We start from the raw sequence: 24,154 nt of genomic DNA on the forward strand, positions 1-24,154 counted from the left end.
CGGGGTGCAGGCCTCATGCAACGACGCCTTTCCACACCACAGAGGCACAGAATTGTAGGGGTTGGAAGGGACCTCAAGAGGTCATCGAGCCCAACCCCCCCTCTTGACACTCCGCCGCGTCCTCTGGTCTTTCCTCCTCCTCCACCCGCGGCTTTCCCTCCTGATGGGCAGCGTGTTCCCACACGACCTTGCCCCTCCTTGTCGGGGATTTCACTCCGGCTCCTGCTCGGTTGACAAGCCCTGGGCTCCTCAGGGCGGGAACCGGGGCAGGGTGGTGTGTAAGGGAAAGGACACGCTATGAGGACGCTGGAGTCCCGGCACCGGAGGCAGGGAGAACGGCAAGTAGGCCCGCAGCCTGCCCTACCGCCGGTGGGCGGGAAGCGAAGAGCTCGGGAAGTCCCCGCGGTGGAGGAGGCGGGGACGGCGGGGGAGGGCAGTCAGCTGAGCCGGGCCGCTATGGCCGTGCCGTGACTGAGGTGGGGGATTACGCGCAGCGCGGGGCGGTGGCTGCCCCTGAGGCGAGCCCGGCGCCGGGGGGAACGGCCGGGCGGCGGTGGCGGCAGGTGTCCATCGTGATCGCTGTGGGCGGGCTCAGCCGGTGACTCGGCAGATCCGGGGTGGGCCTGCAGGGAGGGCGGGCCGCGTTGTGGAAGGGCAAGCGGGGAAACACCGGTTTTCGGCTCCCGGAGGCCGCCCCCGGCCTGGCCCGGGGCGGGGGTAGTGGCTGCGGCGGCGGCGGGACGGAGCGGCTGTGACTGGGCAGAGGTGGGCGCCTCAGCCTCCCCCGGCAGCGCGGCGGTGGAGGAGGGAAAAGGGGTCGGGAAAGCGAAAATGAAAGTTAAAGATGGGCGGAAGCGGAGCCTCGGCGTGAAACGCAGCGCCGGGGCCGAGCGGGGCGGTGGGAGGCGGCGGTGCCGCCCCGGGCCCTGTTAGGGCCGGGCGGGTGTCGGGCCCCGCTGCGCTCAGGGACGGGAGCTGCCGACCTGCCAGAACGCTGCCAGGCTGCGCACGTCCGGGGCTGGCGAGGGAAAGGGGGGAGAGTGGGCCATGAGACAGGGGTTCTTGGTTCACTCCCAGGGGAAGGCTCCCGAGGCTGGTTAGCCCGAGAGACGTACAGGGGGGTGAGAGGCGTTCTTCGTGCCGCCCTGCGAGGGGTTGGTGGGATGTGGAGCCTCATGGGGACTCGGGGTGCAACAGGGTCAGAGTGATAGGAAGGTGCCTGCGCGTTCAGACCTGTGTCTTGCTTGTCTGAATAAAATGAAGGTATGGTTATGCTTTCTTTATAAGTGGGCAAGAAATTGAGAGTCTTCTGTTTGCACCCGCTTCAGAGATGTCCAGCAAGTTGAAGAGCCGCCCTGCTGAAAATGGAGAGCATCCCAGGGGCAAAATGGAAAACGGAACAGACAGCGTGACTGCCCCTGCCCTTAGTACCTACACCCCAGAGGAGATGGTGCAGCAGATGAAAGAACTAATCACTGAGAACAATGAGTTAAAAGGTGAATGCGCACGTGAACCAGTCTTGAAAAGCAAAAGCCCTGAGTTTCTTACATGAGGGGTTTTGTCCTGTGAGTCTGAATTCAGTGTTCATTTGCCATTGCTGGGTTACATTTTATACCTGGGTAGCATCTGCTGTATAAAGTGACTCTGCGAGTAGTAAGTCCAGTTCCATAGGACACATCAAATTAAATTGGTATGGAAGATTATGGGGAGAACAGCCCTGTGATGGATGGTTTATTTGCTTCAGAATTACACATATAAGTAGGATAGAACTCTCTATTGTAGGAGACAAGGTGTAGAATCTCCTACTATTATACGCTCTTTGCTCATCAACCTCTAAAAGCTTTTTTTGATTTGTATTTTAGGGCTGTGGAGCAGCTATATATAGATAGACTAATGCTTTGCTGTAGCTGCATCAGGAGGGGTGGGTACTTCACAGTGCCCAGAACAGTTTGCGTTAGGATGCTCTCTGAAAGGAGCTGCATCCCCTTGGACAGAGAGGGGAGTTGGAGCAGGCTGCCCTACACTGTATGTCTCAAGGAATGTGAACGTTTAGATGTGGTGGCACCTGTACCAAAAGGAAGTAGCAGCCATGGCAGGGCCAGTCCAGGAGAAACCAACGGGCTTCCCTGAAAATGGCTAATGAGTTGAGTCTTTCAGGACAGAGTGCTTTGTTTCCAAATCCCAGAAGTTTTAAGTGTCAGATACCTTTTCTAAAAAAAACAAAAAAAAAATCTTGGAAAGCGGATAGAGCAAAGTCCAAAGGATTTGGAAATTTTCTGTGTAAAAGTCAGAGGTATACCTCCCTGTTACATAGCAGCAGAGCATGAAGTCACATATCTTGTGTCCTGTGATTTTACACCAGTGTTTAAATACCACCTGAGTCATTTTTGGACCTGATCCAAGTTCTCTGCCTTGGCGTCTTCTGGCAGGAAGGTTGTTTCTCAAAGTGCCTCTGATCTTTTGCTAAAGGGTCCTTTATTATATAAGATAATGTTTCGGGACCACATTTTCACCTGTTGTAATTCATACCTTGAAGAATTATTCTCCAGAGCTAGATTTATTTATATAACCAGAAGGACTTGTTGGCAGTTTATAATATAACATCAGGACATAACGGTAGTTATTGGAAAATCCAATGTATAAAAGATTTTCAGGCAACTAGCTTTGAGTTTGTTGCTTTAAAAAAACAAGTCTGAAATACTTCCATTGACTCTTCCTCAAAATCTTGTAAGTGTTTTGTAGTAGTAAGACTGACATCATTACATACTGACTTTGTTACATCCACATGGCTTCCCAGGCAGGAGGAACGAACTTCTCTGTAAGTTGCGAGGTATATTTTTTTCAATGTTTTCAGTCAAATCTTAACCAAATGTTCAAGTAGAACATTGCTGAGCATATTTGAGACCTTCAGTTAGATAGCATCTGTTTTCATGCAGTAATTTACCAGACTAGGGTATCTGTTTTCCCTACTAGCTCTCAGTAGTTTCAGAATACCAGTTCAGTAGTTTCATTTGAGTTGATCATGTAAATAATACATGCAGCAAGATATACCAAGTACTACTTGTGAACAATACTGCTTGCATGGACTTCTCAGTTTAGGAATAAGTCAAAACCCAAGAGAGTGTGGGCATGTGATTTCAGCAACGTATGTGATGCTGTTCTTTTATAGTGCTAACAAACTATATGAAGTTTAGTTTCGGTTTGGTATTTAAGGTACGTGAGGCATTTCATACTTTAATTATTGCTAAATCACTGAAGAAAGCTGAGCTCAGTGAAGAGGAAATCTGCTGGTTCATTGACAGGATATTAATGTGAATCACTGTCTTGTCTCTGGCTCTTTAGAAGCCATGAAGTTGCATAACCAAGCTATGAAGGACCGATACGAAGAACTTTCCGTCTGGCGAGAGAAGCAGAAGGAAGAAAGAGAATTTTACGAGTTGAAGTTTAAGGAAGCTAAGCAGTGCTTGCTAGCCAAGTGCATTGAAAACGAGCAGCTACAGCAGCAGCTTCAGAGCTTAAAGGAAAGAGGAGAAGGAGCTGAAATGGTAAATAAGGAATCGGTTGGATTGACATGATTTTAAGTTGAACGTCTGGAGCATTCGTGTCCCTTCAGCACACTGGGAGGTTTGGAGATGTGTTAACATCTCCTTTTTTATCCTTATGCTCTAACAAGAGGTCTTGGCCTGACTTATTTTATGAAGTGAGCCTTCTCAGAGTGTAGTAATTGTGCCACACCTGAGAATTTACATTTTAATTAATATTTAAGTAAGAAGAATAATTAACATTCTTGACATAAGAAATTAACATTTCTTGCTAACTTACCATTCTCTGCTTTGTTTAGTGTTCAGCATCTCTTGATTTTATCCATCCTTTTTGCTCATTAGCATGTCAATCTCTTAGGATCATTTAATTGCTTTTGTAGTTGTGTTTTCAGGGAGAAGTTGACATATAAGCAAAAAAAAAACCCAAAACAGACCATCAATTTTCATTATATCATTCTCCTCATGAAAGCTCTTTTACTGAGGTCAGCTTAAATCTGTGCTTCTGCTGCTCCATTTGAATCTGGCTGAGCTTCTTTCCTCAATCTTACCCTTGGCTCTGTAACACATCATTTCTGCTGCTGCAGGTGATTGCTTAGTAGCCAGATAACATCAATTTTCAGGCAATACTGAAACATCCATGAACAAAGGCTATTAAAACAAAACCTGCTTGGTGTCCCACTTGGTCATGTAAAGAGGTGTTTAAGGAGGAGTTTAATGCAGCATCAAACTGATGCATCCTGGCATCTTGTACCACCAGGACCCATGTGGATTCTGTGTTGCCTGTTGAAGGACGAATGTATTAGCCTTCTCCAGAGTTACTAGTAAAGTCTCTCTTCTCTCCTGCCTGCCTATTTTATGGACCTCTGTTAAGAAATTATTCAGCACATAATGAAAATTTGCCAGTGAGTTCACAAGTTACAAGGGGGAATAAGGTAACATATGAATAGCATGTAAATAATATTTACACAGTCTTTACAGGCTAAAAGTGGTGTTTCAGGATTGTCAGGGAAACTCAGAATTTCATTAATCTGGAATAGTTTTTATGGGGAAGTATTTCTTCTGCCTCTACCTGTTTTAGAACTTCTTGTAATTTGAATACTTAAAGTTTACTATTGACGCAATGATCCAGCCTGCTTGAATAATTCAACATTTGGATTAGGAAAAAAGACATCTCTTCTAAATATCTCATATCAAGAGCTACATAGAGTAGGCCATGGTTCTTCTGTGTTTCTTTGCAGTTTTATCAGCCAGTGGTAACTGTAATTTAAACACCAGTATTTTCGTTTCTGATTATGACTTTCAGGCTGTCATTTAAGCCAAAATCACTCTATTTCTTGAATGCTTTAGTTCAACTTTATTTTTTTCTTTTTTGTTTGTTTAAAAAAAAGCATGAAAAAATTCCTCTAATAGAAAGAGTGATTTAGTCTAATTTCTCCCACCTCTCTTTTTTTACTATTATCTGTTGCCCACTGCTGCTATTTAGTGACAGCTCTGTTTCACTCAAAGCAAATCAGAAATATGCTGTGCTGCCTCCTTTAGTGATAAACCTGCATTCATAGGAGAGCTTCTTTCAATTGTACCTCCGTTAGCACAGGTTGCTGTAACGCTCTCTCCTCTTCACTGGAGCTGACTCTAATTGCATCCTCTTACAGCCTAAGCATACAATCAGAGACAGCAGCAAGTCAGGGATGAGAGACACTGTCAGCATAGCAAGAGTTTGGAGATTTGGTGTGAATCATAGATGAGAATGTAATTCAGACTCCAAGAATCGACCAGAATTTACGTTGATGGTATGTGGTGTAATAAAGGCATTTACCAGGAGGTGAAAGGCTCAGATTACAAAACGAGGAAGAAAAAAACTCAGGGAAAGTTTTGTAATGGAATGAGGCATCTACAGGAGAGGGGAAAAAATGAGGCTCCTTGGTTCTCCAGTGGCTAAAGAGAGGGTTTTATGGATCCTGGGGAAAGGGAAAAGGCGGAAGATGGAGATAGTCATGACTGGAAGGAAAGCTTAAGTTTGGGGTGAATCTCTGAGGGGCAGAGGCTTTGTGGAAGGGTTAAAGGGAGAAATTTGTACACGGGGTATGGTGGGGAAAGGCTGCAAGTGAGGTGTGTGGAAAAGCTCTTTGCTCACTGCTTTTTTCTTCCTACAGTCTTAGGTAGATTTGGGCAAAGAAGAATGTGGTTATAGATGAAAAAACACAGTCATTCTATAGGTTGGCTGATACCCTGTGTGGTAGTGAGAGACATAGATTCAGGCCAAGATTTACATCCTAATTCCCTGTGCATTCAGAGAACCAGGCCCATGACTTGCAGAAGCACGATTCTCATCGTTTGATTAACTTGGTTTCACAGTTCAGACTTCTTGCTGACTGGTGGAGCAGAGCATATTGTACACTGGGTTTTTCCAGGCAAACATAAACAGAGAAGAAGGGATGCAGGACACCACTGTTACACTCAAGCTCTGTGCTTTGTGGCTGGTGTTTCCTTTTAGTTGGCTAATACAGGGTTTGTTTATCCTAGGAGGGCAGCGTGGCTCCTGAGAAGGAAGTGATGCAGCTGAAATCCCAGGTGCAACGGCTTCAGGTTGAGAAGGCAGATCTGCTAGCCATCATTTCAGAACTGCAGGTCAAGCTGAACATATCCTCAGCAGAGGATTCCTTTGTGGAGATTGGGATGAACGTAAGTGAGAGGAATAGGAGGAGCATGGTGACCTGGGGCCAGAAACTGTATTGCCAGCTTGGTCCTCCTTTTTTTGCAAACCGAATTTTCTCCTCATACCAGGCTGAATGAGGAAGTAGGTGTGAGTATAATTATGTCAACAGTGTTTACTTGAGGACATTTTGTAGCTCTCTTCCTTTAGTAGAAAGGCTGAATCTATATCCAAGTAAGTGAGAAGTCATTATGCCTTTTCATGAAGGAACAGCAAACTTCCAGCAACACCAGTAACACAAGATAGAGACACAGTAGATTTGGAAGAAGAGTTCTGTGGTCTCCTAAATTACCTGACATGGAGCACTTGTCTGTTACAAGATGTAGCAGTAAAGGACTTGGAATTTATTTTGTCCTCTCACCTTCATGTTCAAAGTAAATGAATTTCATAGGTATTTTCACACTAAAATATTTTCTGAAAAAAACAACATAGTACAATGGGTGACTTCTCACTAATTCTTGTCTTGGTATCAATTCTTGGGAACATCTGTACTATATTTTGTTAAGGACCAGAACCTATGCATAGAAGGGGCATTCTCTTTTGAGAACAGGGCTCACTTTCTGCTGACAGGTATGTAGTGATGTAGACAAACAAAACTAAGTGCAAAGATGTAGAAGTGATCCCCAGAGGCCACAAAAATTTTTTTTATACTGTTCTTGCAGCTGCAAAAAGTCTTCACAGGCAAAACGTGAAAATGGGGGTCTCTGCTATCCCTGTAGTAGCAGATCCCTCTCTGTAAAGTACAGGAAGAAATTAAGAGAATTTAATTAAACTTGTTTGGAGTTGTTGAAGAAAACTTCAGGCTGCAGGAAAACTCCTTTTTTTGTGCTTCAGAGGTCAAGAAGTTACATCTGTAGTGGGATGGAAGAGTGGTTCTTTTGGGAGGCTGGAGAGTATGTTCTAGGCTTATATTTAATACCACCTGCAGTGGTGCTGGCTGTTGCTGTGCCCAGTTATCTCTGTAGGGGAGAGTGGCCATGGAAGTTGATGAAAGGAGAATGCCAAATCTCATTGTTGTTCCTCTTCTGTGATCAGTCCGGGAGAGATACAGGGAAAGGCATGTGAAGTGTTTAAGTTAAGAATTTCCAAACATGTAACTGATCTGTAGGAGTTTTGTGGTTTATTTGATTGCTACAGAAGTAGTTTACCTTGGTTTTCTTCCTTCCTTAACTCAAGTAAATAAAATTGTGTCCTGTTTAGTCCACATACCAAGCTATTTGTGTTTTTTTTTCTTTCCTAGGAAGGAGAAGTAAATAGAACTGCCAAGGAACACCAGGAGAATAGTGGTGAAATGACCAGTAACATTGCTTTCTACATGTATGTAGGTTCTTGTATGATGTGTGTGATTCAGACTTCTGCAGTGTGTTTTGTTTGCAATGTGAGGGAACTTTTTTCTATGAGGAATGCACTACTGGAAAGTCCTGGTTTCTGTGGCCTTTAATCCCTCCGTTTCTCTACCTCTCTACCATGTTCAGAAAGACTCTCAGCTCTCTGGCATTTCCTTTCAATTTTAGCTCGTTGACAAGAGGGAGTGCATATTCTGGCCAGTTGGCCAGGCATTTGTGTACATGCTGACTTGCCAACTTTTCAGGCTTTTAAATAAGGCCAAACAGAAGAGGTAACTAGAGGCAGCAGGGACTCCCTCCCTTCTAGTCACTGGTGACTATGTAATAGAGTATCTGTCTTCTACCCAATTCCAGTGATGTTGGTAAGGATCAAAGGTCTTGTAGTCTTTCAGATTTGAACTACTCTGCTTTTGTGTCATTGGTATGAAGTGTATCATGGTGGGGTAGACAGTGCAATAACACAGTCTTTTTTTTTTTTTTTTTTCAGTTTACTAGGCTTAAAAAAGCAGCATTCTGTTTAGGTCACTTCTCAAAATTTGATCTTTCCATCAGCTCCAGTGTACAAGGGACTTTCTTGCCCCTAGCTGAACCATATCTCCTCATAGACATAGACAGCTGATAGTATTAAACTTTCCATTTTGGATACTGCCCAATTTAGCAGCTAGATGGTTGTGGCTAAACACTTTATTTTGTGGCCTTTGCTTTTGGAAGGACAGGATGTATAAAAGGCTAAGGGCACAGAGCAGACCAAAAAGCTGTGTTCCACGTACAGGTTGTCACTCCCTACGTCACTGCAAGGGAGAACAGTGTTTTAATGTCATGACATAGAACCCTGTCCCTCAGCATGCAGTTAAGTTGAAAGCAGAGGGAGAAAAGAAACTGAGAGACTTGCTGACACAGACCAGGCTGCAGGTATTAAGCTTGTGGATAGCAGTGGTTTATGAGAGTGCTCTGATTATGAGAAGACAAGTTGCTCACCTTTGGAGGAGTATCTGGGCCATATCTACAAGAACAGAGGGTATATGTACCTTTTAATATATTTCCTGTGTCACCACGTGTCTTTGTCCAGCACTGAAACTTTAGACTGGTGCTGTTAACAGGTTCAGAGAAATGTGATCCGCTCAGGAGGGGTTTATTTCTGTAAGACTAGAACTGTGCAATAAAAATCCCCTGATAAAAGTTATTGACTTAAAATATCCTGGCTGAACACTGTCTTTGGGGTATTGAATTTTGCTCACTAAAGATTTCTAGCTCTCGGGAGCACACAGAGGACTATGCTTTGCTTTCTGTTCTAAACTACAAAAGTGGAGTTTTAAACACCTGCTGGCTTACAGCTGAGCTTCTGAAATTGTACAGATTATCTAACCTGCCTGTCTTACCATACAGTTAGGGGATTTTGACTTTCTGTCTAGATTGACATCAAAACACAGGGAATGGAATACAGTAATTCTTTTTTGCCAGGAAATTAACTTACTTTTTCAGATAGTTTTATACTTGTTTTGGTTCACTTCTACAGTAGCATAATGCTAGAGAATGTGAAGGAGGTGAAACACTGAAGAGGGTTGTTTTTTTTCTGAAAAAGAAACCAATTTCTGATCACCATTTTTAGTGGAACATGCCTTCTTTTCCTGGAAAGGAATGAGACTGAGATAAGAAATACTGCATGTTTCATGGGAAAAATGTTATTTTGGGAACAAACAGCGGCACTTTGCAGAAGGGGCTGCAAAGTAGGTCAGAATAAATGCACTGGCTTTTTTTTATATTGTCTTCACTGCTTTTGTTTTCCTTGCTTGAGTACTAAACTGTTTTCCCAGCTTGAAGGGATCTTCATGAGCCCTGTGAAAAGCAGAGACATTTGCAAGCATGGGGACTGTGGACAGTGGCTTGTGGGCCCGTCTCAGTTCTTGGGGATGAGTACTTTGCTGTGAACACTGGTTTTCAGCACTGTGTGAAATGGTGGCCTCAGACTGGATCATATAACTGGAGCTAAGGGAGTGCTCTAGTAAAATCATAGCTGTTGTTACTTAATTCTGCTTTGGTTTGAAGCAGGAACAAAACTGCAGATGAATCTAAGAATTTGGAATCCGAGGAGCTAACTGTGAGCCAGCTGCTCTGCTGCCTTAGAAATGAAACTCAGAAGAGGGAAAAACTTGAGAAGGAGCTGCAAGATCAAAGAGAGAGGTATGGACTTGGTGCACTGTAACGTTTGGAACTGTAGTTATTGAGTGTAGTTATCATGTCTGTGGCTGATCAGAGACAAGCTGTAGTATCAATGTGACCTGGATGGGGAATTTTCTGACCACTCAGTAGTAATAACATATTTTTGTGGTAGTCCTTACAGGGATAAACCACAGGTTCTCTTTTGTGAGCCAAGAGTTTCCATGTTTGGTTATTTCCAATACCACCACAGATCATGACAAGTTATGCATTTCCTCTTGGGTTTGAACTTTCCCCAGGTTATGTCAGAATGACACAATGACTGGTTGAGGATGTTCTCTCCACTTGCTCCTCCGTAGTTATTGGGCTTTGTATGAATCATCTGCGTGTGGGGCCTTAAGCAACTCACTCCCTATAAAAATGGGGATTACAGTCCTGTTCGTGATATTGGCAGGCTCCATTTAGCAATGTGTAAGCTTGCAAAAGCTCTTTAAAAATGTCTAAAATATGTTTCAATCCAAACTTGTTTTAAGAGAGAGTTTTACCAGTGAGACCTGCGTGAGAGTCTGTCTCAGCTGGGTTATATTGGTATAAATCAGCGTGACTGTTCAGGCATGGAGAATTGCCTAAGCAGGAGCTGTTCCAAATCACAACTTCACAGAGACAGAGTCAGACTTTCTGCACATTATCTACTGTGAAAAGTTGGTGCCACAGTAATTGCTTTGATGTGGTCTTTCTAGAAGAGGTAATGAGCCATGGCTGAATGATTATTAGAAATCTCAGCCTCTGAAAATACCAGAAGAAAATAGAGGTAATAGTAATTACTGGATTCAGTGAACAGAATGACCCATTTCCAAAGGGTTAGCAACTCTGGACAAAGATTGATCCTCATGGACTGAATGTCACTGTCACTCACCACACCTGCAGACTTAGACATCCATTTGAATTAAATATACTGGATGTCCCATGCTCTTCAGGAACTCCTGTGATTGTGCAGGCTTTTCCACATGTCTGTGCTTTCAGTTCTGCCTCTTGTTTGTGACTGAGAGGTTAGGAAGACAGTATGTTGTTTGCATGATATCCTTGAATAGTCATAATCTCACTTTAAATATGGGCCAAATCCATCATTAGTGGCTCATTCTGTTTTTCAGACTGTCAGAGCTGGAGAAGGAAACCAGCAACTGCCTGGAGAATGGGACACAAACTGAACAGGAAGAAGAGGAGAGTTCAGAGGCTGTAAGTACCTGTCCTCCTGAGCTGAGATTTAACAAAAAACAGCTTACCTATTGAGGCCAACAACCTCAGGGCCTAGATTTCCACTTGCACTCAGGGAGCCAGAGGCAAATATCTTGCACAGGGTGTGGAAGTGAGTTTTGATCCCTTTAATCCCTATCATAGAAGCAGTCACAAATTATACCAGCCACCAAAAAGGGGTGAGATTGATGGCCAAGAATTAGGGAAGCGTGGCATAACTGCAGATGCACTGCATTGTTGTGGCAGTATCCACTAAACAAAGAGGAATGGAGTCATTTTGAGCTCCACAAAGATTTCCAGACTAGGGGAATTTTCTCACTGCTGGCTAGGTCAGCTTTTAGATCAGAATCCAGTGACAGCATACAGTAAAACAGACTTCAGGTATGAGGCTTATATGGTATTTTTCTTCATGGTTTTGGTGAGATGTATTACAAGGGTGGCACAGAACTATCTTGGACTGAGACAGAGTTCCAGGCAAACTCAGTCCTGATGTTTTCAGTTAAGGTTTTGAATGGATGTTGGGATTGGGATTCAGCTCCGGATTGAGACACCCAAAATTATGTGCTTACTGTTGTAGGTGTCTCTGTGTGAGTGGAGATCATTCAGGGTCAGCACAACTGCCTAAGACAGGCAACTTCGAATGCCTGTATATGAGGTAGTGTGGGTTATCTGAGGTGCTGCAAGGGGCTATCAGATACACTCTGGGATCTGCTGGAGACCTGTGCCCTTCTGAAGGCCAGGACAAGTATTTTAGGACTGGGCTGGCTTAGTTAAACACAACTAGTTTGTGGCCAGGCCAAGAGATGTACTTTCTAAGGAAAGCAGATGCTGTCTCAGTTAATACTTTCCAGTATTTTTATCTCAACCTTGCCTGAGTTAGAGCTTGAGCCAGATGCTCCTCATCTAAGTACATATATTGAGGTCAGCGTGGTGACATCCCTGTGGTGGTACTCGCCGTTTCCATTTATATGCTGTTTGGTTTCTTCAGAGGATTCTTGTCAGCAGAGCTTGTGTTATCTCCCCCTACTATAAAATTTTGGGATCTTTAATAAAACAGTGTGGGGGTGCAGAGTGGACCATTTGAGGGCTCTGCATTGGAAGACATCCTGTTAAAGGAAATGTTTTTCAAACCTCCTTTGGCTTTGAAGAGTGGCTGGGAGAGAAGAGACTAGAGCACATCCTCTGCCAAAGAGGCAGCTGGACACAAATCTCGGCCAGGTCTCCTGAAATAAGTCACCTTAAAGCACCACTGCATTTATTGCTTTGCCCTCCCTCAGAGGCTGCTCGCAAGCTTGACAGAAGCAGAGATCTAGGAGGCTGTGATTTGGGTTTTGCTCCTTTCCTGGGCAGGCTGAGGTGTGAGTGTTAGAGACAGTCTATACTGTGTGATAAATTTTGTGAGTCAAGTTAGCCTTTTCCTTCAGTGAGGATGCCAGACTTCCTTTCTCGAAGCATAGATTGATTGTGTTCCAGTTAAGTAAAATATCTTGAATTACAATGGCTTTCACCAAGGACCAAGAATTCACAGTCCAGCTTGATTAGAAGCCAGACTCTTGCCAGTGTTATATAGTTTAATTTTTTGATGTGTTTTCTGTTAGGGTAACTTCTACCAATGTCTAGTTTTCTGCAAATTGAAATGTTGCTAGCATCCTGGAACTCTACACAGAGATAGATCATTTGTTTATTTCCTTGACATACTATAACTGTTGCATAGAGGAGTGGCAGTAATCACTAAGTCTGTCTGCTTTGCTCATGCGTGCTTTAAATTGTGAGCTCTCAGAAAGAAACGTGTTTCCCATCTGCATAAGGTGTATTCTAGTCAACACTGGGAAGTCAGTAATAATGTGGTTTTTTGAGTCACCTGGATTTTATGGAAGTCTTAAGTCAAAATGGGGTTCTGCCATAATTAGAAATAATCAGTAATTGTGAAGCTGTTGCTTGTTAGATCTCTCAGCCTGTAACTTTCCTACCTTGAATTGTTCATGTGTAATTTTCCTTATTTTTTCTCTAAAAGGTTGGCAGTGAAGTAGAAGCCCTGAATTTGCAAGTTTGTGCTCTGTTTAAAGAGCTTCAGGAAGCCCATGCGAAGTTAAAAGAAGCAGAATTGATTCAGAAGAAGCTTCAAGAAAAGTAAGGTTTGGAAGAACAAAAGTTCTGCTGTGATACCTGGTATATGTTTGTATGATAACTCCCACTTTGGGAAACTCACCAGGTCTACAAATATCGACTTAAGAATCTGTTTCACAGAAATGCTGTAAAAGATTGCTCTGTCTTTGTAAGTGGAGATGAAAGTACAGAAATACAGTAATTGCCACAAAATCGGAGCTGCCAACCTCGTTCTACAAATAGAGCCTCGGTGCTTTGAATCTTAAGATTTAGGGTTTTAACCTTTTCTGATGTAAAGACAAATCTTGCCTGTTTTCTGCTTCACATAATCAATCCCTGTTGTAGTCTTAGGGGAAAAGAAGCTAAGGGACCTAGTAATGACCCTTTTCACATGAACTCTCTGGGCTTTTGAAAGACCAGTTGTGTATGTTATAAAAGGTGGCTCCAAGAACTTCACTTTAGTTGCTCGTTTTTCTGTAAAATTCTAGGTTTTTGAGATTCATAATAATAAGAAAGTAAGTGTTGGCTTCAGTAGCTTTGTTTTCTGGTGGGTTTGTACAGGTTAATTTTTTACTTTCCTTGTGCTTCACCAAAATAAGCCTTTAAAGTCAACCACACAAAAGATTCTTCTTGCATTATATGCCTAGTGTACCAAATCTGTCAGGAAAGGGTGAACAGGTGGGATCAACTTTTCTCCTTGTTCTGTCAGGTGCCAAATACTGGAAAAAAAAAACTCGGCTGCTGCATCAGAATTGGAGGAGAGGCAGCAGCTAATATACACCATCAAGAAGCTGGAACTTCAGGTGGAGAGCATGCAGGCAGAGGTCAAGCTGGAGCAAGCCAAGACACATGAAGAAAAGTAAGTGTAACTTGGGTTTATATTTCAGGGAGGTATTGTCAGTGAGGAAGGGAAGTCCAAGGGAACCTGGCCGAAGGGGAATTTAATCTGAAATACGAGGTTTGTGTTCTGCACCCTTTGAAACTGTTGTGTTTGTAGAGTCCAAACTAAAAACCTGCATTCACCTCAGTGTCTGTGTCACACTGAATGAGTGCAGCGTGGTGACTTCAAATTGTACTCTTCTGTCTACTGAACCTCTCACTTAAGAAAATTTGACTTGAAATTTGACTTGTATCTTCCTTTTGTAATGAAGTCAAAGACTGAAGAGGGTCAGGTACAGGCAGAGGAAGCAGAAATGTGACAACAACTATCCCACTGACTAGCAGGGGTAAAGACATCCACAGTTTGGAGGGTAGGCAGAAGTCAGGTGGTGACAATGATGGGAAAGTGACATCAGTGAAGATGTCTGCAGTCTCTACAATACATTTGCAACTAGGAAACCTATGTATGCATTGAAGCTGAAGGTTGCTCTGGCTTTCCCCTCCCTTCCATGTGCAGTCCATGTAAAGAGTGTGACAATGTCAGTCCAAGCTGTATAGAGAGGTTGAATTGCTTGAAGGACCTGGCTTCAGCTGCTGGAGAAGCTGCTTATTATCTTTGGAGTTTGTGTCTTGTTCTTCTCCTGATTAATCCTACTTCACTTGAAGTCTCTGAGTCAAGACTGGGATGTCTTCCTAAGAGGGGTGTTTAATTTTGAGCAGAATTTGTGAGCTTGATATAAAGATACTGGGTGATGGATTCAGACAATCAGTAAGGACATTTGTTTGGACTCAGTCCATGGATAGAGCAGCACATAACTCACTGGAAGAGAGATGGAGCATATTTTCTCATCAGAAATGGAGATTCATTTGCAAGGAGCTGGTGGTGTGTTGTGATGGGGCTTTTTGTTTTTTCAAATTCTGACACATTATTTACATTTCAAAGAATTTTTTGGTATTTCAAACTTTTACCTCTTCTCTTGTCATGAACAGGGCAAGATTTAGTAACTTGCAGGATGCATACAACAAACTCCTTTCTGATCTTACTGAGGCAATGAAAACAATCAGCGAAATGAAACTCAAAGAGGTAAACTCATCACAAGAAGTAATAATTAATTAGGGGAAAGTGGGAAGGGATGGGAGAATGTACTTGGGAACAAATTTGGGCAGGAAATAACTGTCATCCCTTCTACATAATATAGCATGCAGCATAGCAGCATTGCTACAATAAACATACATCCTGTGCTGTGAACTACAGAAAACCATCCACACATCAGCACTTCCATGGTGTTGTCTGGATAAGGTCTGATCTGCAATGCAGAGTGAGTTTGGTCCTTAGAGGTCTGTGATATACAAAGGCATATAGGTGTTCCTGCAGCATAACTTGTAAATATGGGAAGACAGACCTCCAAACCTTTTGGTAATCTTAAATAGAATGCCTGCCACACTGAGGTCCTGCTCCTAACTCAGGCTCCATTGAAATGCCACGTTATAGAATCATAGATTGTGTAAGGTTGGAAGGGACCTTTAAAGGCCACCTAGTCCACCCCCTATGCAGTGAGGAGGGACATCTTCCCTAGATCACATTGCTTGGAGACCCATCGAGCCTGACATTTAATATCTCCAGGGATGGGGCCTCCACCCCCTCTTAAGAGTCTGGGATGCAGATCCTTCTGTGTAATTTTGGAAGATGGACACTGTTTTAATTTGGTACAGTGTAGTTTGGAAGCTCAAAACTGACCTTTACATTAAAGTACTGATCACCACTGCTGTCTTAGTCCAAGTTCCTTTGATGACCAAAATTGGAAGATTTCCAAGGGCAGGAAGCATAAGAAGCAAACTTAGTGTTTTATTCTGAGTTCATCACGTAATCATAGTAATTTCTTGCAGCTGGACAGAGTGGATAAAGTTGTTGTGGAACAACTGAATGAGAAGGTTGAGTTGGCAGAACAAGCCCTTGCTGCAAAGCAGCTCCAGATAGATGAAATGAAGCAGATAATTGCTAAGCAAGAAGAGGACCTTGAAACCATGGCTGTGCTTCGTGCTCAGGTATCAGCTCTTCTTCAGAAATTGGCTAGTTCCCTTTCACCCCTATTGGTCAGAAGCCTGGGGGAGCAATTTAGTGTCTCACTCTGGAATACTGAATGCATTTCCTCAGTTCCAAAAGCATCACTCCCTTACTCTGCGTGCTGTGCAGATCCCTGCAGAGCCATTACCACCGTACCCTATGGTCTGTGGGAGGGACTGTGTATGCTGGAGTCTGGCGCAACAAACAAAAGCAGGGAATAGATGTGTTTGTGTATTTAAAACCACTGTCTGAAGAATCACTGCATATGTTTTGGGGATGATTTTACTCAGCCAGTATGTGTAAACAGTGACTAAAAAGGGTCTTACACATTTGAGACACAGAACTGGCATCTTGGCCCAGTTCCACGTCTGTGCCACAGATTTGTCTCTAGTCATCAATCAAGTCTCCTCCTCACTGCTGTTTATACCTCACTTCTGCCTCTGTACAGCAGAGGACAATGGCACTGTCCCAGATAAGACCTGAAGTCCCTTACACTGAATCCAGAAACTACTGAGTCTTCTTCACCTTGTAAGTGGTGCAGGTCTTCACTTTGCAGTGTGGAGGTGCTGTAGAAGTGTTGAGTTGATGCAGCCTGAGATACAGATTTACTGTTTTGGAATGTTATATGTGACTGTTCCATCCAAGTTACAAATTCTCAGCATAATTTCATTTCTCTGACCAGATGGAGGTTTATTGTTCTGATTTCCATGCCGAGAGGGCAGCAAGAGAGAAGATCCATGAGGAGAAGGAGCAGTTGGCTGTCCAGCTGGCATACTTGCTAAAAGAGCAGCAAAACCTTGAAGATCTTGGCCGGTGAGAACTTCACTTTTCCTGAGCTGCCTTTGGACTGTCTTGTTACTGTGCATGCTGGAGTTACCATAGGCTCACAGGCTGGTTTGGGTTGGGAGGGACTTCTAAGCCCATCTAGTCCCAACCCCCTGCCATAGGCAGGGACACCCTCCACTAGCTCAGGATGCCCAAAGCCCCATCCAACCTGGCCTTGAACCCTGGCAGGAATCCAGGGGCAGCCACAGCTTCTTTGGGCACCCTGTACCAGGGCCTCACCATGCTGATAGAGAAGAACTTATTTCTTCTCACTCATCTAAATCCCCCCTCCTTCAGGTTCAGGCCATTCCCCCTTGTGCTGTCCCTCCCTGCTCTTGTAACCAGCCCCTCTCCAGCTTTTTGGTAGCCCCTTTAGGTATTGGAAGGCGCTCTAAGGTCTCTCCTGAGCCTTCTGTTCTCCAGGCTGAATAACCCCAACTCTCTCAGCCTGTTTTCATAACGAAGGTGCTCCAGCCCTTTGTCATCTTTGACCAACATCTAGAAGGTCAGTATTGCCTAGTAACATCTTGGTAGAAAAGCAAACAACTTTCCAGACATTTATTTCTTGGTTGATTTCAATTTCTGAAGAGGAAAAATATGACCTGGCTGACTTCTCATTTTAATTTTGCGATAGAATCTCTGTAAGGCATGTTAGTTCTGACTTGGGTGCCTTAGCAAGATTTCACTTTGGAATGATTCACACTTGGTAAATTCTCCCCGATGATTCATTTGAGTTGCTTTGGGTTCTCACCTCAATTTTAGTCGTGAATGTGTAGCTAAGCTTGCCTCATGTGTGCCAGCAATATCTGCTGCTTCTCCAGGTGGTAGTGGTAAATGAGTACCCATAGTTTCAAGTACTGCAGTACCATGGGATTGCACCCTTTTAGCACTCCTAGCTGTAAAACAGAAAAAAGAAATACCAAACGTGTCCTCCATCCATCTTGTCAAAGCTGTGGGTACCTGAAGAATTAAGTCCCATTTCACATTAACTCTGTGCTGAACTCTTTTTGTGGTACAAGTTGCTTTTCTACCTCTATCAAATTTGCTGTTTGCCCTGAATAGCTGAGAGTCGTTGGAGTTTCCCAGAGGAGTGTGCCCCACACCCCTTGGTGTGTAGCTGCCCAAACCCTGCTGGTGTCAGTTGTATGACCCTGATTTCAGCAGGACCCTGGCACAACCTCACAAAGCAGCAGAGTTTCCATTTCGGGGCAGCAGCCGTGAACAAAACACATGACCAGTTGACTTGATTCACTTGCAAATCTTTTCTTTTGAAACCTCTGATATTTCCTGGATGCAAAGGGAAGATGCCTTTTGCTCAGTCTTTTTTCAGAGCCCTTGACTTGTATTTTTATTCTCAGAAACTCTTTGGCGGAGATGCAGAATCGCCACGGAGCCAGGGCACCAGATCGAGAGCACTCACCTCACCTTGTCCAAAGAGGTACTGTAAGCTCACGGGCCAGGCCCTGCTGTGTTGAGTTTAACAGAGCTTTGCTTGGCTGTGGTGTCTCCCCAGCTTCCCTATGGCTATTCCTCCTACTGGGTGGCTGCAGAGAGCGTGATTCTCTGGCTGTTGGGAGCCAGCTGCCACAGGAAGAGTGGAAATAAAGCAAGTGATTTAAAAGGTAATCCTTTATCTTCTCTGCTTGCAGGAACTGGTAGTCAAGACTGGCCAGAGCAGCGGAATATCTCAATGTATTCGTGTCCCAAATGTGAAGAAATTCTACCTGATTTGGACACACTGCAGATTCACGTGATGGACTGCATTAACTGAGTGATGCCTTCCGGTTCTTCATCTTCTGGAATTGTACCTGCCAAACACTTTTTTTTCTTTTCCTTCTTCCTGCTCAAATAATGCTCAACTCTGCATCCCATGAAGGAGGTTTTTCAGGGGGATTCTCATTCATTCAGTGGGGAAAGGGTAAAAATCCTACCCTGCCCTGTACTCGCTAATCTTGTTTTAATCTGCTTTAAGAGGAGAATTTTTATAGGTTATCAACACGATGAGTTTAAGAATTCCCAGTCTGTCTGCTGCTATGGAATCTTTTAAGGAACATTCCCCTGATGTGCTCTGCTCTTACAACTAGCCCACAGACCAGGGCTGAGTCGCTAAAGTCAGAAGGGAGATGAGATGTGTGCTGATCAGTTCAATACTGTGAGCCTGTAAATGCTTCACCTCTCATATACTATATATCAGGAAACTAATACATGAAAAAAAGCTGTGTGAGAAGCTTTCATCAAAATGGAGTAGCGCTGTATTCGTTGAGCATTTGAAGTGAGCCATGCTCTCTCTCCAGATGGCAGTTTTATTGCTGCCCCTGTGACCATACTAATCTGATGTTAAATTTTTGATGGCTTACGTAACTTGCTTTAGCCAGCTGTTGGTAAGGTTAAAAACAGATCATTTAGGTCTGATATATGTAGCTCCTGGTGTACTTAAGTCACTTGGTTTTATAGAACGGTTAATTTTTAAGGTGATGTGTTGATTCTTCTTTATTATAATAAATTCATTTGAACTTGTACAGTACCGTGGTAGGAAGAGCTGAGATGGATGTAACATAATTTAAAGAGAAGAGTATGATGGATTTTCACATCTCAAAATAAATCTATTGCAAGTATAAAATTAATCTATGCCTGCAGATACTTTGGAGGCCAAAATAGGATTGCAAATATGACTCAAAGTCTCGTGTAGAAAGACCTGTTGTGTGCTAGGACTTGTTCTGTGGTGGGTCTGTTAGGTTCACTGAGGGGCACCAGTAAGTACCCTCTGTGCCCAGCCCACTTCACTCTGGGTTCTCAGAAGGGCCTGGGTGGGACAATCACACAACCCAAATATGAAAACTCAACACTTCATTTTTGCTATCACTTCAAAGTTCATGTTTTGCTTCCTGATTTGAGATTAGAGTGCCTTGGTCTCAGAAGTATTGGGTTGCCAGTTAGGAAGCCTGAGTCTTCCTTCATATACAGGCAGTGTGATCTGTAGAAATACTGGGATCTCGGGTAGATAAAATGCAAAAGAAACTGCATTTATAATTAAAGCACCTACTTTGGAGTAGGTTTGTGTAAAGGGAAAAACTGTAACAAAATGCCATTGTAGTTAGTTTTTGCTTGTCCAGTTTTAATGGCTTTAGTAAAAGGCAGGGTGCCCTGATCCCAAAAACCTTACTCTTCCCAGGGGCTGTGCTTAGCCGAGGGACTGATCTGTTAAAAAGTCACAGCAAGCAAGCAGGAGTTTGTGTCTCTGCATTGTAAGGAATTGCATATTCTTAATGCAGAAAGAAATGTGCTGAAGGGAAAAAGGTGAGGGAAATGTAGGTTGTGGAGATGGTCACCTAAACCCTCCTGAAGGCCTCTGTGGATCCCACAGAACCCCTGTGACTGAAATTGATCAACTTCCTTTATGTAACCAACCTCATTAGGACAGTGCAAAACTCATGGTAAACCACTACTGTTGCCCAGTCTGATCAAAATGCCAACTTCAGTGTTAGTCAAATAAAACTGCTAGAAAGTTTATTTAATAAAAGGGGTGTGAATTCCACTAGATCAGAGACCACTGTAACATCATTCACCATATAGGCTTTGTAGGAATTTGCAAAGAGAGAGCTGATCTATGGGAAACAGCATTAGATTTATTAGATGTACTTAGAAATAGCATTAAATCAGGTGAGGGGCAAAGGAGGTGGGACACAGCAAGGTGAGTTCGGGAGTTGACAGATGTCAACCAATGCAATCTTTCTCATTTGAAAAGAACAGCTACTTCCACACCTGTCACTCAGATGATCACGTAATATAACACAGCTAGAATACATCTTGAAAGGTCTTAAATGTCAGGGCAAATTATGACATGACCACAGCTAGCAATTGTTTTATTCCCAGAAGCTAGGGTTTCTGTCTTACCATGTGCACCAGAAATCAGAAAGCAGTTGTCACTGCTGAGCTACAAAAGGTTTGCGGGCCCTTGCCCACAAACGCTACACCAGGGAGGGAAGACCCAGTGTTCAAACACATCTCACACAACTGATGCCCTGGAGCATCACAGGAGTGTTGCTTATGTGAAGGAGTTGTGTGCTCACCATCCGTGACGGGGTTTATGAGCTGTGTCATCCATCTGTGAGAAATACAAGACCAACCGGCAGCAAGAGGTCCGTGGCCTTTATTGCTGACTGACTTCATGCTGGGGTTTCACTTCCAGAAACAATTTTAGTTGTTTTTATCATTGCTTGTCCTCTCTCCACTGCACTCACAGGGCTTTTGAGAAGATTCTCAGGGAAAAGCAGTCAAGCCGTGGTGCAAAGCCCCATCAGCAATGACCACCCATCAGTGATGGCTAAGAGTGAGCAGCACAACTTTTCGGGTACAGGGCAGGAATGCTTCTCTTCCAAATAAAAGTAAGGATCAGGTCACAGGTGCCTGACCAACATGCTTCTGTGCTCTGAAGCTCTGAATGTTAAGAAGATGGTACAACCTGCAAGAGATGCTTGTGCAGGAAAATTTGTGTGTGTTGCTTATGTCATCTTGTGACATTGAGCTAAGGAGAATGAATAACTCTTATCAGAGAAAGCCTTTGGAATCTGATACTGCAATTGAGCGGGCAGAGTTAAAGCAGATACTTTGTACTTGTACATGACAAATTCTCTCTACTTCCTTAAGTGCTTCTCCACATTGTCTTGTGGATGAAGATCCAAATCACAGAGGAGAAAACACACTGAACAGATCAACAGTGGATTTAGAAATAAAAAGTTTGGCAACTCTCTCTTCAGACCTGAAACTTCCAGAGCTGATTAATTCAAAAGAAAGGCCTCAATACTGTAAGATTTATGGTTCACTCTCAGCATATGAATATTCTTAAAATATATACAAGAAAAATACCTGTAGATGTTTCTTGGGGCAAAGAAAATACTCCGGTGTATTTTTCATGTCATGCTGTCAGTGAATTGTCAGCAAACAATCCCTTTTTTGCCCTTGTAATTAAAGTGAGGAGCTGCTTTTATTCTACTGGTTGTCACTGTTGTTCTAATTATCTCTTGTAGACTCTGGATTCTTGTTTTCTTTTAGCTATAGCTCATGTTTTCACACGGCTTCATCCATAATTTCTGGTAATGCAAGAGCTGACTGAAATCTGTTGTGAAGAGAAATTCATCGGCTTGGTTGCAACCTTCATCAATTACAAGTACTCCCAGCAGATGCAATCTCTTATTGGCCTTTAATTGGTTCCTTGCAACAGTAGGATTTATGGGCTTTTTCTCCCTGAATTCAATTTTATTATGGAAGCTTTGTGATAGTTATGGATTCTGCAGTGATCAAAATACGATGGAAACTCTACTAGGCCAAAATCAAACTAATAGAATGATAATAGAGCTGATTTCATCCAAGGGGCATTAACCATAATGAAACACAGAAATCTGTGTGAAAGGCCAAAGGAGGAATTACTTAGCCATCTGTCAAGTCAAAATTAATCATTTTAAGAGGCATCAGAAAGATGGGATCTTACCACAGGAATGCTAACAGGAGGACAGAGGCATTAGCTGAAGTACGTCTTCAAAGAAAGATGCACTGTCTAATAGTACAAATCAGAGGGAAGAAGGACCTGCAAAGAATAAAATCACAATACACTGAAACCTGTTCATACAACAGGGGCGATCGTTTGTCTGTTGTCCAGAGGACAGACAAGCTGTCACGCCAGCAGATGCTCATTGACATAGGTTTAAGAGTACATTCACTTTGTCTTCCCTTAGATGAAAGGTAAGATAAAATGTATTTGTGTTTTAAAGTGACTAGATGATACATGTCCACAAAATACTACTTGTCCACATATAGCTGTTCTTCACAAAGGACATTCCTGGTGCAGCAGCACGTCCCACAATCAGTACCCAAACTTGATGTGGAACAGCAGCCAGAAGCATTTCGTTCCACTTCAGATTTAAAGTCCAGACTGGGAAGGGGCCAGAACAGCCCTGTGGGGTGGGCCTGAGATTTGTTACACAGATTTGTCTCTGGATTTGGAAATTTCCAAGTCACTGGAACAGGAAAGCCATTGTTACTCCAGTTAGATAGAAAGTAGGGGGACTTGGCAGCACTCTGTGGTTAGCCTGGGTCATACCAGCAATTAGTAACCAGTGGGATGGACAATACGAAAAAACAGTGTCCTGGTGCCTGACCATGGTTTTGCACCCATGCCAAGATGGGGCATAAGGTGTTTCCCAGCTTCCATCATGGATGAGCAGCAATACGGATAAGTGTCCTCGGACCCTCATCTCCCCACACTTCCCTCCCAGCTCCCATCATTACTTGTGGCTCAGGCTCCTTGGAAACACCTTTGCACGAACGGCACACAGGGCGATGCACCCGGAATGAGGCAGCCCAGTGTGCCTGGGCTAGGCATGTGGTTTCTCCCAAAAAGCAGAGTCTAATGTGACACAAGCTGGACAGCTGGGTTGACAATTATTCAACAGAGCATTGCAACTGTTCAGCAGAGCATTTATCTTTTTCCTGCTATCTGCTGGAACTTCTTGATTCCTTCAGCTATCACAGGATTTCTGTTTATCTTTCCTAAGCTGGTACTGGTGCCAGTGGCCTTTCAATAGCGGAGACATCCTCTTTGTGTACCGCCTTACAGGGTGGCTTTACTGCAAGATGGGATCTGAGCTCAAATCCTCCTGCGTTGGTGGCAATTTCTGCATGTAACCAATGCAAAGGGAAAGGGACCAGTGGGACTGGCTTCTACCTGTTCAGAAACACTATTTTCCACAGAATCATAGTTGTTTAAGTGCTTGAGGACATGGTCTAGAGATGGACTAGTCAGGGTCAGGCTGTGGTTGGCCTCTTCCAACCCAGGTGATTCTATGAATGCTTGTACTGAAGTAATACCGAACCAGGCTAGGAAACCCTGCAAACATCACAGGAACAACACCTGGGCTTGAATGTGCTGGCTGAACACAGTTCTGGGGTTATTTCTTTAGGTAAATCGGATGGGCACTGCGCCCGCTGCAACCAGACACAGGCAGCTCTTCACAGCTGACACAGGCTCATCCGGAGTCCACCCTGACACCCCACGCAGCTCAGGCGTGTAGCAGCGGCAGGACGTCGTCATCCTCACACACAGTGCCGTGTCTCAGGCACAGCAGCTCACTTCCATGGCGCCATCGCTCCCTCCCCTGGCACAACTCCCAGGGGAGACCCGCGTCCTCCTGCCCTCTCGCCTGCCCACAACCAAGATGGCGCCGAGGAGGGGCGGGGAATGACCACGGCTCTCCTACTGCCAGGACTAACC

At 43.8% G+C, this 24,154-nt stretch overlaps 1 protein-coding gene across 3 annotated transcripts; it reads left to right on the forward strand.

The window, feature by feature from the left end:
* Window positions 1–642: 642 nt before the first annotated feature.
* Window positions 643–21,879, forward strand: OPTN (optineurin). Of its 3 annotated transcripts, none has more exons than XM_084271889.1 (14): window positions 643–765; window positions 1,329–1,496; window positions 3,343–3,545; window positions 6,066–6,224; window positions 7,496–7,572; window positions 9,648–9,782; window positions 10,910–10,994; window positions 13,027–13,142; window positions 13,828–13,977; window positions 14,988–15,081; window positions 15,885–16,043; window positions 16,745–16,875; window positions 18,246–18,325; window positions 18,537–21,879. In XM_084271889.1, exons 2-14 carry the CDS (start codon window positions 1,331–1,333, stop codon window positions 18,656–18,658), a joined length of 1,677 nt encoding a protein of 558 aa, XP_084128015.1. In that variant the 5' UTR covers window positions 643–765; window positions 1,329–1,330; the 3' UTR covers window positions 18,659–21,879. The 3 variants fall into 3 exon arrangements, with proteins under 3 accessions (XP_084128015.1, XP_084128017.1, XP_084128016.1); XM_084271891.1 differs by having other exon boundaries at window positions 9,651–9,782; XM_084271890.1 differs by lacking the exon at window positions 643–765 and having other exon boundaries at window positions 1,198–1,496.
* The last annotated feature ends 2,275 nt before the right edge of the window (window positions 21,880–24,154 follow it).

This window comes from Gallinula chloropus (genome assembly GCF_964237585.1).
Source record: "Gallinula chloropus genome assembly, chromosome: 1".
Taxonomy (NCBI): domain Eukaryota; kingdom Metazoa; phylum Chordata; class Aves; order Gruiformes; family Rallidae; genus Gallinula; species Gallinula chloropus.

What these genes read in the sequence shown, in the direction of transcription:
- OPTN (XM_084271889.1), top strand. Translation starts at nt 1,331, where the DNA reads ATGTCCAGCAAGTTGAAGAGCCGCCCTGCTGAAAATGGAGAGCATCCC. An exon ending in CTGCAAGATCAAAGAGAGAG is followed by an intron (nt 9,783 to 10,909) that starts GTATGGACTTGG and finishes TCTGTTTTTCAG; the next exon opens with ACTGTCAGAGCTGGAGAAGG. An exon ending in TGGCTGTGCTTCGTGCTCAG is followed by an intron (nt 16,044 to 16,744) that starts GTATCAGCTCTT and finishes TTCTCTGACCAG; the next exon opens with ATGGAGGTTTATTGTTCTGA.